At 38.4% G+C, this 15,525-nt stretch overlaps 1 protein-coding gene across 4 annotated transcripts in view; it reads left to right on the top strand.

Annotated features, from left to right (window-relative positions):
* The window catches only part of CRIM1 (cysteine rich transmembrane BMP regulator 1), a 196,649-nt gene that overhangs the window by 134,321 nt on the left and 46,803 nt on the right, over positions 1-15,525 (top strand). For all 4 annotated transcript variants that reach the window (XM_050753298.1, XM_050753300.1, XM_050753302.1 and 1 more), the window contains one exon: positions 10,942-11,070. In XM_050753298.1, the coding sequence (XP_050609255.1) occupies positions 10,942-11,070 (129 nt within the window). The remainder of the gene's footprint in view (positions 1-10,941; positions 11,071-15,525) is intronic.

Here is a 15,525-nt window from a genome sequence, read left to right as displayed (position 1 = left end):
ACTGTTAAAGCCCCTATTAGAACTTTTCTGTGCTATATCTATCTGATTATTGAAGATACAGTGTACAGATACACAAGCATATAAAACATCTGTTGCAATACCACTTTAAAATCGTAGGACAGATTGAAAGAAGGGAAATGTTAAAGAACGCCTCTTGCATTTGTGTGTGTCTCCCCATCGCAGGTGGCTGATGAAGTGGCAGGAGCAGCATCATACCCACCTATCAGCCACCTGCCAGGGGACTCAGCAGTGCCAGATCTTGGTCCAGGGGTCATACCATCAGTTTAATCTAAATTTGACCTGAGATGAGCAATACAGGACGTTTAGCATGTTTCTGAAATTTGCCAGAAAGCATGCATTTTGTTTTACAGTATTTTGAGTTCAAGTTGATTAGTAGTTTGACCAAATTTTTACTTACCATTTATATCTACAGAACTGTTTACACCTCAGTGGAGTTTAACTTTCACATCTGAGAGATTAGCTGGATTTATCTGGTTTGTTTGAAACACAGCCCCATTCAGGTATATGGACCATTTGAGATGACAGAATTTAATGCTGGCTGCCAACAGAAAGGTGCAATCCAGGGCTCCAGCTCTTACTTTGCAGCAGCGTAGTGAAACACAACTAAGAATCCTCAAGATCCTAAGGCCAAGTACTTGATCCTTGTGGACCCCGCAAATCATGTAACTTTCACATTGGCTGCTGGGGCAAATCGAGAATTGATTTGCAAGCCACCACTCACCCAGCACCAGAATTCAAAGCATGGATTCTGTGTGCTTACCTCATCCCTGCCCGCAGCTTACTCTTTTCTAGCTAAAATTTACCTGGATCCCCATTTCCTTACTTTAAAAAAGTATTCATGATATAATTTGAGACTTGCCTTGAATCTATTATGTAATCTAATGACGTATATTTATGTGCTTCTTTATGTATATTCAGTGCCTATCCTTTGCCTGTGCCTTTGTGCCTTGCATGGTAGTCGAATCCCCTTAGTTTGCCTATCAGTAGGAAGACAGGAGATCATGTTGTTTTTCACCTTAATTGAACAGCTCACTTTTAAAACAATTCAGGGAGTCTCTATTTGTTAGGGAAGCTATAATATGTTTGGAGATAATAAGCTATCCACTTGGGATGACCTCAGGCCTTGCATATTGAGAGGGTGGGCAAGCTCAGATCTTTTCAAAGCCATAAATCTCTCATCCTTTCTGGGAATCAAGTTTTTTAAAGATTCCATGGAGATTTTATGTCAGACGAATTCCACAGGGGGTGCTTCACAGTCCTGTGACAGAGATACTACGAACATGACTCATTGCTTGAGAAGCCCCTACATTTCTTGTTATGAAAGTACTGGTTGAACTTTCTCTTATTGTTGACATATGTTTGAGATCCCTGACTTCCTAACGCTGAGATTTGCTCATTAAAGACAGTTTTTAGAAATAGGTCTTCTGTATCTTTCAACTTGAGAGTGGCAGAAACACTGGCAAAGATAAAAACTAGTATAAATGATACTGTGATGAGTTTGCCCTTGTCCCTAAAGATCTAGCAAGGCCCCCATCATGAGAGAGGAAGAACGGGGGCCAGGCACACAGAGGCATTGTTTCAACCCACATTGGATTAGCTGATTACTAAGAGATTTCTGTTCTCTTGGAGACATCATAGACATAGTCAAAATGTAGAACAATGATATCAGACTGCTACTCAGCAAATGTGAAAGGCGCAACTGGCTGGTCACTAACATGCTCCAAAGCTTACCAGACCATATGAAAAGACAGCACAGACCCACCCACCATCTCACATGCTTTTCATGTTATCAGTGGAGATAGAAAATGATACTTAAGTTACAATAGGCAGGGTTCAGAATGCCAAACCAATTGCCATACCATTTATCAGCTGAGCATTTGAGGTCTGTGAAAGGGCTAATAATTCATTAGCCATTACCCGAGACCAGTTATAGCTCTGAGCAGACAAGATCAGCATGACATCAATAATTACAACAACAAGTAATGTTGCTGTCACCCTTACAGTATAGTCTTTTCTTGACAATCTTGTTTGATCATTATAGGAATATTGTAAGGTAGAAATAATGAGTATTCCCAAATTCTAGAAGCCCGGAGAGGTCCGTCATAACATGTTAGCCTAATGAGAGAGCAGAGACTCAAGCTATGTTTTCTGACTCCAAATCCATGACCTTGGCATTGCTTCCCAGTAGACCCCCATCGTGAGAAGACGGGGGATGAGGAAAATCAGATGGTGAATATCAAAGTACTTGATCATTGTGGCTTAGATTCAAAAGCCAGTCTCTCCTGGCCCCATCCCCATTGCTGAGACCCAGTTACTGTTATTCTGAACTCTGTGGCCCAGCCTTTGATCCCGGGTTCTTTTCATGAGCCTCTGACTGGAATTTTGACCTTGCTCTTTGACTTCTGGGAGAGCTGGATCTGTTTTCTGCTTCCACTTGTTCATTCCTGCATCCTCCCACCTAGGGACATTACTCAACCCAAGAGCCCTGACCCACTCTCCCATCCTGTCAAGCTTGACCTCTGCCCATTCTTGTTCATATCCGTCCAAATTCTAGGCCCCAGGCCCTAACCATTGGCACTTAAGCCCCCACTGAGTAAATGAGCTGCTCAGCCTCCATCAGTCTGCCAGGCACCAAGATACCATCACCAGCACGTGTGCATTCTGCTCTGCACTCTTCCTTTTCTTTCTCTGATTCTCGTCAGTGTCTAATTAACTCGGTTATCAGTTTGCCAGGCAGTCAGCAAGTGCCCATAACTTCATGCAGTAGAAGATGAGCTCCTGAGTTGAATGACTGCCTAACTGTTTTCAGGATTATTTTAATAACCCTTTTTATTTGGCATCATCAAGGAGTAGGGTAGTTCCAGAAGTGAATTCTCCAGGTAATTAAAATTTGGGATGTCAGATCTTACATGAAGAATTTTGATGTGAGGCCTTCTATAATACTTTGTGTACTTTTGTGCCTTCTTAAGCCAAAGATACAGATCATATTTTAACCTATCTCAGGAAACTGAGTGTCATCACTGAGTAATCTCATTTTGGACAGATTTGGGGATTTGCACTGTATTTTCACTATTATTAAGTATGTCAGGTTTACAACAGCGTTCAGATCTGGCTTTCTGCTTCAGTGGAGCTCATTTATTGTGTACCTCCTATGTGCAAAAGACTGCCATAGTGATGTGGACCCTAAGGAACTTACTGTCTAATCTTCTAAAAGTTAGAAAATTAGAGATTACAGCCTCTTAGGACAATTTTGAATGGGAGCTCTTCTTTGCCAAATAATGTACACTGACTTTAGGTGCTTAGATGTCTTTCTTTTTGCCTTTTTATTCATTCATTGAGCAGTTCTATAGACCAAACTGCTAGGTGCTGAGGTGATAAACAGTGAATGAAGTATTGTCCCTAACGTGCAGACCCTTCCTCCCTGGTTTTCAGCCATTTCCCAGAAGGCTAGGTTCCAGTTACCAAAATTCTGACTGCCTGACCCACCCTGTACAAGTTGAAAATAGCTACCTAAATGTGCACACACACAAACCCCCATACCTATTAATATAACACATTATTTCCAGTTAAAGTCTACGAAAATATAATTCCTGTGAACATTAGCAATAGAGAGAATAAACATAAAATGTAAGACAAGTATAAAAGATCTAGATTCTTGGAATCCAGTGATAATTTTGTGAGCTGTCTCAAGCTGGATTCCTAGAAAAAGATACCCTACTCTATATAAAAAAAAAAAATTTAATTTGTCTTTTGTGTTCTTTTAATAATCTCAATAATACTATCTTTTCCTATTAAATATGGTTTTGGTAAAGGAAGAAAAATATTAATATGTTTAACAGCCAAGATTCCTTGGGAAAAGCATACAAAATTAATAAATAGGTCTAAAATAAATATATGGTTGCTTCCCTTTCCGATCACAAAATAATACAAATCTTGGGAACATTTGCACACTATTCATTTTAAAATAAAATAAACTGCTCTGAGATAAGTACTTCAGAAATTACAAGGATGTAGGTGTTGTTATGAGAAAGTACAAAGGGAAAAAGGATAACCAAATGTGTAGCGGCTAAAAGAATTTGAAAACTCCAACCGTAAGAGACTTTTTTCCATGACTTAATGAGGCTTTCTTAAGTACACATTCAAACGCCACGGAAATTCCCACTTCCAGATTAGGGAATTTTTATATCTTCAATTTTTTTTTCTTATTGTCTGCTTTAGTAGAGTTTTTCCTCTAGCTTCATTTGGGAAAATTTCATCTTCACTGTACTTTTCTTCCCAAGATGCAATTATGTTGACAGTTTGGTGATTTATTTGAAAGGTGTTCTGACCAGTTATGGCTCACATTTGAAAAGCATCTGTGTTAGCAGTATGACATACGAAAATACAGCAAAACAGACAAGCTTTGATGCTGCCTTGGCCAGCCTTATCTCCAGTTTTATGGCCCCGGCTAGGAGACCTGATATATTTAGCCATTGAACTGCCATGTAAAGTCAATGACATTTTGGAATTTTCCTACTCATTGGATAGTCACATTGCTTAACCAAGTTCAGCCCCCTCCAACACCCCAATCCCTGCCCAAAATAAAAAAATAAAACTACCTTAAGAAAGAGTGCGTGAAGTAAGTCTGAAAAGAAAGCGTAATTGTTCATAATCAAATAAGCAGGCTTGGGAATTTACAGAGAAGAGCTATGTAAAATATGCAAAGCATTATTAAAGCCCAAAAGAAGAAGTAATAAGAGAAACGAGAGACAGATAGGAATTGTTAGCTTCATTTATCTTATTACTTCTACTTGAATTTTTTTTTCACTTATGAAGAAATGTAAGAATGTATCTGTCTTTAAAAAGTACTTTTTCTGTAATCCCAGCACTTTGGGAGGCTGAGGTAGGAAGATTGCTTGAGGTCAGGAGTTCGAGACCAGACTGGGCAACACAGTGAGATCTCATCTCAAAAGAAGAAGAAGAAAAATAAATAAAAATGAAAACAAAGCATTTTTTCTGGAAATGTGCATACAAAGAGGTTTTTCCAGAAAGACTTTTCTTAGTGTGTGGGTGTGTGTGCGTATGATTGCATAGGAACGGAGGGTGCTGGCAGACAGCTGCTCTCCACAGCCAGGCCTGCAGTTCACCAGGGGGCAACACAGTGAGGCAGCAGTCCTACAGACAATCAGAATCTAGAAACAGAGTTAATTACCCTCCTGACAAGACAGTGCTGCACACAAACCCAACAGGGATGGCTGTGTATCCCTTCAACAGTTGTACGTTTACAGAGTCACCCATAGTCAAGAGCTGCTAATTGGTTGTCAGCTTTCCCAGGGCTGCTAATCAGAAAGAGTGCTTCATACATTTCTCAATGGAGATAATTAATATTATTTATGAGAGAGAACTAGCTCATGGTAATCTATCTAAGAACCTTGTATGGATTAATTCAAAACCAGAAGTTCAGTGGAGTAATACAGATTAGACAGCAAGTTAAAAGCATCTATTAACATTGTCATTTAAGCTACATGTACCTGAAATGTAAAAACTAATTATTATATTGTTTCAGAAGTGAATATGCCTAATTATACATTTAAAAATAACAGAAGGTCAAAATATGTTCATTTTTACTGTTCTCCCAGAGTTGTTGAACTATATAATGTGAGGATAAGACTGATCTAAAAACTTTATACTAGCATCTTAAAGGGCTGAATTTGAATTTCAGCTTATTACTTCCTTGGCCACTGTTTGAAGAATTTCTCATAAAATAAAATCACAAAAGGCAAGAAAGTAGAGAGCTTAGATTTGCTTAACACATTTATAACACCTGAATAACCGAATATATATTTATGGTCTAGTACCGTGGCCTTGAAGTTAGATTCATGATTTTCATTTTAACTTTATACTTTTAATCAAATTAATTGTGATCCCAGTAGCTTAATTTCACCATTGAGTAGATAAAATTGCTCCTAGGAAATATGTGAACATCAATATAAAATACCGATGGTGTTTTTCAATAACTTAGTGTCTGAAGCTCTCTAATTTGTAAAAAAAAAAAAAAAAATACTAACATTTTCCTGGAAATACTTTTACTGACAAGACATCTGTTAGGCTTTTTAGGATATGAAAGAAGTAACCCTAAATTTTTAATAAATGTAAAATGAAGAATCAGCGTGTGTTTGTTTATGTTATTGCATGTTATAAGATACTTTGTCAAAATTTTGTTCTCTTAAGACTTGGGATAAGAATTGGTGGCTGAGCATCTGCACTCCTGACAATCCCAAGGGTTCTTTTAAAAATAGCTCTTCTGGACAGTGTAAGGTGCCTGGAGGGTCTCTCAAAATTGTTCAAGAAAACAACAGGTTGAGGAGAGTAATGTTTCCCACTCAGATGCTGAGTAGGAAACAAGCAAACCGGATGTAGACATAACAAACACCCATTTTTGTTCTTTATTGCTTCTAGGCTCAAACTATTTCTAGAATTCTTCTCCACAAGGAAGCTGTTCGAGGGTTCCCTTTAGAAATAGTAGTAGCCAAAGACAGTGAATTCCTGCTGTTTCAAGCCTTCTTCCTTTGGAGGACATTAAGGTATTTCTTTAATTCCTCAGCTGATTCAATACAAGATGAGATAGAATTTCAGGGTGATCCTATAAACAGTACTTCACTGAATTTCCCCTCTCCAAAACCCCACCTTTATGCAAGCATTTCATCATTCTCCTAAATCTAAGACCATTTATCTCCTCTGAAAGAGGCCTACTAACACATACCTACCCAGCCAGTTTAAAGGAGGACAGTTTTCTTTGCTCCAAGCAACAAGTATCACATACAGGGATGCATCAGTGCCTCCAGAAATCTTAGCAGGACCTCTGTTCAGTTGAACTTTGTTTACCAAACACATCAAAGATAGGGGATCACCATCATCCTTCTAGAAAGGCATGTACTCTCTGACACACAATTTCAGTGCCATACCCCATGTAATATAGGAGCACAGATATGTAGGATTTAAATGAGAATCTTCTGGTCTGCAGACCAAAACCCGACAGGTATTTTCCATATTCAAAGCACTGTTGCATAGACTAGAGAATAACAATTCTGGGATAATAACAATTCCTGATGAACAAATTTCACGATGCTCTAACTTTTAGACAAGCAGAATGTATGTTTCACATACTTTGCTGACACTCCCTCCAGCTTTTTTTTTTTTTTTTTTTTTTTGGATGAGAAACAGTCATACTGAGATACCATGATTCTAGATCCTTTAAAATCACCTCTTCTCCCACCAGAAACTCTCTTGGATAAAAGCTATGTTAAGAATCTGACCAGCTCTTGGTCATTATTCTTTAAGAACCATAAATATAATATTGATTTGAAATGCTTTAATTCAGCACGGTGTCAAATATGTCTCACTTTGGAGTTAACTCTTTAGCATAAGAAACTGAATCTCAGTTGTCTCGTGTCACTTGTTTCTCAAAAAATCACCCTGATATTAGTAGTAGGACCAGTTCTGATATTATATAATAATATATTGGACTGAAAGCAAACTCTCAAATATGTTTAACAATAATATGAGATTTTTTTCTAGATAATTTATAAATAGGTAGATAATCTATATACTTACAGGTCATATTTTTGTTGTAATGTTGTTCTCACAGAAATCTAACTACTCTGGATATGGCTTCATATGATAGGAAACCAAGCACTAAAATGTTGGGAGAATGATGAAAGGCAGTAGACTGTAATGTATGACTTCAATTGAAATGCCAGGAGACAACTAGTTGCCTGCAAATGTGTTTATTACAATGACATAGGATATTAGCAGTAAGGACCCAAGAAACATGTGTTACCACCCGGAAAAAACCTTTAAAATTTGTTCCAGTTTGTATCTGAGTAGGAAAATGAGATGTATTTGTTAAATGTAATAAAATGAGATGCCAAGTGTTAAAATGTCTTTTTAAGAAAACCTAGACTTCTAGCTATATTTAACATATCACAATGACTATTGTTGTGTTCAGCCTAATCTATCGAGGGGAAATTGAATGGTTCTAAAGTAAATTGAAAGTTTTCATGAATAAAAGATTTTGTTGCGTTTTTCTGTGTTTAATGTTAAATATTGAGGGTGTGAAAATTTGAAATGGCTATGCTTCTCCATTTCTTTCATCTAATATAGGTCATAAGCGAATGGGAAAATATTAATTTTAGAGGCACAAAATGATTTTTTGCTTCTTGCATGCTACAGCATTGAGGCTTGGAAGGTATCCCGTAGGACTTGTTTTACCTGAAATATTTAACACATACATTATAACACCAGCACATACTGAATGACCCTTTCTTGCAATTTTATTTGTTCAAGTGAACAAAACCTGTTGTGCTGAATATTTTAGGAAAACAATTGAACGTATTTCCTCTCCTGGGGAAATGTGTGTTACATGTACATCTGTGACTGTGTAGGTAACTGTTGAAGCCATTTGGATGGATTGGCTTCTATGACTGATACGGGGCTGCCCAAGTCAGCATTGTGGTTCTGATCCTCAAACAACCCAGTCCATTTGTTCCTTTCACTTTGTAGCCACAGATCACAACCTCAATCTCATGGTTAATCATAATATATTTTTTTAAAAAAAAAAAAAAACAGCACATACCTCACTATTGAGAGCAAATATCATTTAGAGGTAGAAGATCATCTTTGTAAAAGTTAGACAATGGATTCTCTAAATAAATCCCTAAAATTCACTGCTGCTCAAATTCCATGCTATCCTATGATGATTACACATTTTTCAGGGTCAGTTTAATCTTCTTCAATATATACTTTTTCATAGTATATTTTCTGAATGCAAGAGTTTCTCATAAATGTCACATCTTAAATGTAAGTAAAGAATAGAAGATTTTGGTATGCGTAGATATACTTAAGACATTTGTTTACCCATAAGCTGTCTAGGAGAGCAGTGTGCATAGAGTTCAGAATTCTTCCCTCAACTTTGGCCTAATCACTCTAGAACATAGAGGTCCTTTCTCACTGGGATAACCTGTGGTGGGTTTACTTAAACCTGACACTTGCCTTCTGCTGTCTCTCATTTTTGTGGTTAGAGTAATTTTGACAAAACATTGGCAGTCTTGGTACTGAAGATTGGAATAGAATCATTATTTGGGGTAGCTAATAAAAGTGGTGATAAAAGAAAGACTAATAGGTTTGAGAACTAAAGATGTTTACAGTAAATTTTAAGAGAATGAAGGGGAGCAGCAATACTGTGTCTAACTCAGGACGTCTTAAAACAACTAAACTTTAGTTACTTTTTGATGTTTACAGTTATCAGAAAGAATACCTTGGTTATTGAAGGACATTAGAAACTATAGCAGTGAAAAGTTTATATAAAAATTTTAGTAAGATGCTGTTCTTTGTAATAAAAATAGAGAATGTGCTATACTCACTTTATACATATTTTTACTGGGAGAATGCTGATCTAAGCATCTCTCTAGTAAGTCATCGTTGCCTGCTACCTGTGAAGAGTTGAATCTCTGTCCCCTTTTAGTAGATGGATAAAAATTTAGAACTCTTGATCTCAGCAGTGGCAGCTAAAACACTTATTTTGATCTCTCTTCCCTGGTAACAGGAGATGAAACTTGAGAAGACAGTGTGGACTAATGGATAGAGTGTTGGACAGGAGGTTAAGAACCTCTGTTCTGTTCTATTCCCAGCCTGCTACTGAGTTGCTATGTAAACTTAGATAAGCCAGTTACCCCCTCTGCACCTCATATTTTTCATCTGTGAAAATGTAGGTAGAGATATTCTGTACTCAGCTCTTTCACAAAGATATTGTGAGCAACAGCTTACTTTGAAGACGTTACTATATTTTGGTTGAAAAGATGTTGCATAAGTTTGTCAGTGCCTCTGTTTCCTTTGGCAACACCATTCTCACAACCTGGCATTTTATAAACTGTCCCTTATTGATGCGTTGAGAAACAGGTATCATTACAGCAGATTTTATGTCACACAGAAGCTGAGAGTGTGACTGGAGTCAGACTGCTTGGACTTGAATCTTGGGTCCACCACAAACTAATACTGTAACCATGGGCAAGTCAGTGTGCTAGATTTCCTCATCTGTAAATTGAGGATAATAATAGCACCCACCTCACTGGAATATGGTAAAGCTGGAAGGCATTTATGAACAGCACTTTAAACCTTATGTAAACACGTACTGTGCTTTATGTAAGTATATGTAGTTACTGTTATTACCCAAAGCAGTTCTTCATTAATGTGGCAGGTAAGGTAAAGCGTCGCCTCTGGTCTGGCTTTGTTTCGTGCCCTATTCCCAGCATGGCTGCCCACTCTTTCTCCTGAATGCGTGTATCTCCCTCTGCCACTCCCACAAGTCCCTGGGCCCTGAGGATAAGTGTATAGTTATCTGTCGTATCATCTGTCATAAGTGAGGGAGTGTCACATAAAAGATAAAAGAAATTCAGGTGTTTTAAACTAGTCTCAAAAACTGATTTATTAATTTGGAAAAAAAATAGTAACAGATTTCAGAAGTATTACAGAATGGAAGTGAGATAACTGATAGTTGACAGCTGTATCCTGATTATTATAAAAAACAAACCGGAAAACATCAGGAAGAAATAGAAGAGCAGTTAACAATTTAAATGGAGTTCATTTTAACCTCTCTTGTCTGCTTCCAGTAGTGGTGACCATCAGAGAAGAATTGTGTGAAGGTACCAAAAACTGCATGAACTGCTCAAACACAAAGAAGTAGTGTTCATGTTTTCAAAAATCTGAACACAAATACATCTGTTTCAGGGGTTAAAGATATTACTAGAGCATAAAAGTTTAGGATTTGATGACAATTGTTGATTCGATTTTTTTAACATTATGGTGTGGAATTTCAAAAATTGAATAGCATCTAAAAGATAACCATATGTTTCATTGATTATTTTTTTCTCTATTTATTATTAGAACCAACCATCATCACAGTTGATCCACCTGCTTGTGGGGAATTATCAAACTGCACTCTGACAGGGAAGGACTGCATTAATGGTTTCAAACGCGATCACAATGGTTGTCGGACCTGTCAGTGCATAAACAGTGAGTAGACAGAAGACTGTATGTTTTTTCTGAGGCCTAATATGATATTGTCAAAGCAGATTGTGTAATTGAATATCTTTTTCACTCTTGTTCAGACATTCCCTTGACAACCTGAAAAAAGGGGGAAAAAAGTTTTTAACACAAACAAATTCATAATCATTTGGGAGAAAGGAGCTGCTTCTTTTTTGTGGTTTGTGTCTCTGTTTCCTTGATGTCCAGTTGCATTAGGAGTGCCACCTGGAATGACTTTGGAGTGCATCCTTCCAGCCACCCAGAAGGCTCTCCCTTTAGTATACTCGCCAGGTCATCCAGTGACAAGGAGGTCACCCACACAGTGTCACATTCCACATATGACAGCCATAATCCTTAGACTGTGCTTCACTTTGTTGACCCCAGCTCTGGCTCCATGTAGATTCCAATCAAGTGTCTAGGCCCTGCCCTTTAGAGTACAGAAGAGTATATTGCATTTCTTCCAGAAAAAAATAGAATAATACATACACACACCCCATATATGTTAAAACCATTTTGAATTCCCCTAATTCTTCTGCCAGGATAAACATCCTCATTCCCCTTGACCATTCCTCGGGTGACAGTTTCTAGAACTTTCTTGATCTTTTCCATCCTTTGACACACAATATGTCATTGTCTTTACATAAAACGTGGCCCACAATCAAGATACTCCAGAATAGGCAGGCAGGGTGGCTCACGCCTATAATTTCAGCACTTTGGGAGGCTAAGGCAGGCAGATCACTGGAGCTCAGGAGTTCAAGACCAGGCTGAACGACATGGCGAGATCCCTGTCTCTACCAAAAATACAAAAAAAAAAGCTAGGCATGGTGGTGTGCACCAGTGGTCCCAGCTACTCAGGAGGTTGAGATGGGAGGATCACTTGAGCCTGGTGGGACAAAGGTCACAGTAAGCTGAGAGCGCATTACTGTACTCCAGCCTGGATGACAGCACAAGACACTGTCTCAAAAATAAAAAGGTATTCCAAAATTTGGTCTACTGAGTACAGTGCTACTTGTGTGGCCTAAGTTTGCATTAGCTCCTTGAATTGCACTTCGTTGGCTGATATTGAAGTTATAAGTAGCTAAAAACACTAGGAACTTTTTTACATCACCTGCTGTTAGGTGGTTCTTATCTGTTGTATAATAGAACGTTTGATTTTTTTTTTTAGTGATAATATATACCCAGCCAAATATAACAATAAATTATCCTAATCGCTTTAAACCATTTTCTGACTACTTGGGATATTTTTGAATCTTGACAATGTGATCTTATGCTTTATGCCTCCCAGCTTATATTAAATAAGCACAGCTTACATGTCCTTATCTAAATCACTGAATTAAAATAAACTGTACAGAAAACCAAGGACAAAGACCTGCAGAATGATGGTGAACATAGCTGATCACTCCTTGAGTAGAGTTATTTAGCTGACAACATATATCTCCACAAGAAATCTTGAAAAACACTTGGCCCGTATCTTGTCTGAAGTCAAAATATATTACAAAATACATCAGAGCATTCCTTTGCTGGAAACTCTATTTTTAAAATGAGCTGAAGTTATAGGGGCCTGGCTTGTTTTGCCAGAATCTGTACTGGCTCCTGGTAGTCAGTGCTTTATTCCCCTTAAATGTCACAAATCATATATTTAACAATTATTTCTGAAGAATTTTCAGTTGTGAGTGTCAAGTTGTGTAGTTTTTAGAATATTTTGTCCCTTTTGAATTGACATTTGGCCTATTTTCTTAAATCTCTTTCCATTCTCTTCGATCTCTCTCAAACATAATAGTGGTTCTGTAATAAGCAGGCTTTGGTCCTGTGGGTATAATTACCATGGCTCAGAGGCTTGGACTCAATATAGACACATGCTCACTTTCTGATTTATCAATTATCTCAGGCTTTAACATACCACTTAATCATTTGTCACTTTTATGAAAATATTTTTTGAAGAAGATACAAAATAGGTGTTAAGCCATTCTACTTCCTCAGTTTACATGTGACCATCATACTATCTACAGTGGCATTAGTGCTAAAACTGAGTTTATAAAACGCTTGTTGGCCAGGCATGGTGGCTCACGCCTGTAATCCCAGCACTTTGGGAGGCTAAGGTGGATGGACTGCTTGATCTCAGGAGTTTGAAACCAGCCTGGGCAACATGGCAAAACCCCATCTCTACAACAACAACAACAAAAAAAAAAAATACAAAAGCTAGCCAGGCATGATAGCGAGGGCCTGTAGTTCCAGCTACTCAAGAGTCTAAGGTGGGGAGATCTCTTAAGCTTGGGAAGTGGAGGCTGCAGCTAGCCGTGATTGTGCCACTGCACTCCAGCCTGAGTGACAGAGCAAGACCCTGTTTCAAAAAACAACAACAACAAAAACTCTTGTTAAGCTTGTAGTTACTGCCATCTTTAAATTTCCTATAAGGCTCTATCCATTTCGGGGTGTCCTGACTTCCTACACTTAATTCTCTTTAGGGAAGGGTCAGTCCCTGTTGCCTTTTATACCTCCCTTTAGAAAGCCAAGGTCACGGAGTTGCCTTGGCAGCCCAGGTTTTCTCAAATGGCCAACCTTGTTTTTTCAACAAGATAATTAGCAATTGTCATGAAGTGTTTATGTTTTAATCCTTCTAATGCCTCTTACAAAATTTAAAAAGCTATGTCTTTCTTAACATGGGATCATATATATTCATTTTTTCTGAGTTTTTAAAAAGTCTAAAAATACAGATTTCATTGTGTCCAGTCACCTCACCTACACTTGCACCTGGGTTTTGCTATTGTGAAATCTTGGCCACCTGGTCATGCTTATCTAAGACTTCGGTCACTTCACACGGAATCTTTCATCATTAAGTTAAAAGAAGCAGTTTCCCTCAACTGCCTTTGAAGGAAGTCAAAATATGTCCCTTGGCAAATAGTCACTGGCAAATAGTCATTTGGCAAGTTGAGACTATAAGGAAGATGCATATTTACCCTATCTTTAGGTTAGTGTTTTATTTGGCATTTTAAAAGGAACATTAGCTTGTGCTACCTGAGTGCACCTCCATTTCATTCACACTTAGGAAGAAATTACGTACAGGAGGAGACTGTTGCATTTTGTATCAATAAATTTATTATTTGCAAATTTTACCCATTTGTAGAGATAGCTGGTCTTTCTTCCTTCCCTTCTTTCTTCACCTAATATAAACAGAGCACCTGCCACATTCTAGGTAGCATACTAGGTATTAAGGCCACAAAGATGACTAAAAATGCAAGACCTTCCCTAAGGAAAAAGTCTCCTGTAGCATAAACACTCATGAAATATCACTACTTTAAGCCAAAGTCTATAACTTACAAATCTCAATTATTTTAATAGGAAGCTTTGGTCCTTCAGCAGAACCCAGGCTTATGTTCACACCAGAGTAGAGTAAGAACTGCCCGTCTCCCAGGGCCCTCCTTGGTGCTCAGCAGATACTGACTGAGTGAATAAAAGAAACCTTCAGGATCAGAGATGCCTGTGGGTATCATTCTTGCCTGAGGTCTCCCTTTGAGGTCTTGCTATTCTAATAATATATCCATCTCATTTTGGATTCTTCTTGACATGAGTTAGTCTTGTCATCTCGCTCACTGCCCCACCGTATACCTAAAGGCTTACTTCAACACTAATTGGAATTTTTCAGTTTGTCCTGTACAGAAGTCTAGACATACAGCATTCTGCTGTCACCTCCCCCATTCCTATTAGCAATCCAAGTTACTGGGCAACTTTGGAAGCCACACCTTTGGGATGTGAGTCAAATCAAACCAAATTTCCTGGTCCTGGGTTTTGTCAGATTCTTATGATCGTATGCAACTCTCCTCTCAGGCTCTGCACAGCAGCTTTTGTGTTGCACAGAAGCTGAAAGTGTGACTGGAGTCAGACTGCCTGGGTTTGAATCTTGGGTCCACCACAAATTATGCTGACTTGCACATGGGTAATAAAGGCAAGTTGCTTTACTTCTTTGAGACTCTGTGTCCACATATGTGAAGGGCAAATAATAGTACCAAACTAATGGCTCATTTCGAGAACTAAATAAATGAATGAATACAAAGCTAAGTCTTTGGCTGGCATATGGCTGTTGTTTCCCCCGGCACTGTAACTATTTTATAGCATCTTTTTCTGAGTCAGCCCAAGCTAGCTGACATGGAAAGCCCCAGCGTCCCCGCCCCACTTTGTTCCCTCCCCATCACCCTGCCTCCAGTTCTTCCTGCCCTCTAAGGACACTCGCGATCCTTCCAACTGAGCCTCACAAGTAACTGGGACTATAGGCACTGCCACCACACCCAGCTCATTTTTTTTGTATTTTTTTGTAGAAACAAGGTTTTGCCATGTTGTCCAGGCAGGTCATGAACTCCTGGCCTCAAGCAGTCTGCCCGCCTCGGTCTTTTAAAGTGCTGAGATTACAGGTGTGAGCCACCACACCTGGGCCTTCAAGATTTCTTA

Source organism: Macaca thibetana, chromosome 13 (assembly GCF_024542745.1).
Source record: "Macaca thibetana thibetana isolate TM-01 chromosome 13, ASM2454274v1, whole genome shotgun sequence".
Classification (NCBI taxonomy): Eukaryota; Metazoa; Chordata; class Mammalia; order Primates; family Cercopithecidae; genus Macaca; species Macaca thibetana.
Note: the sequence above shows the minus strand (reverse complement) of the source record. Positions and strands in the feature narration are given on the sequence as shown.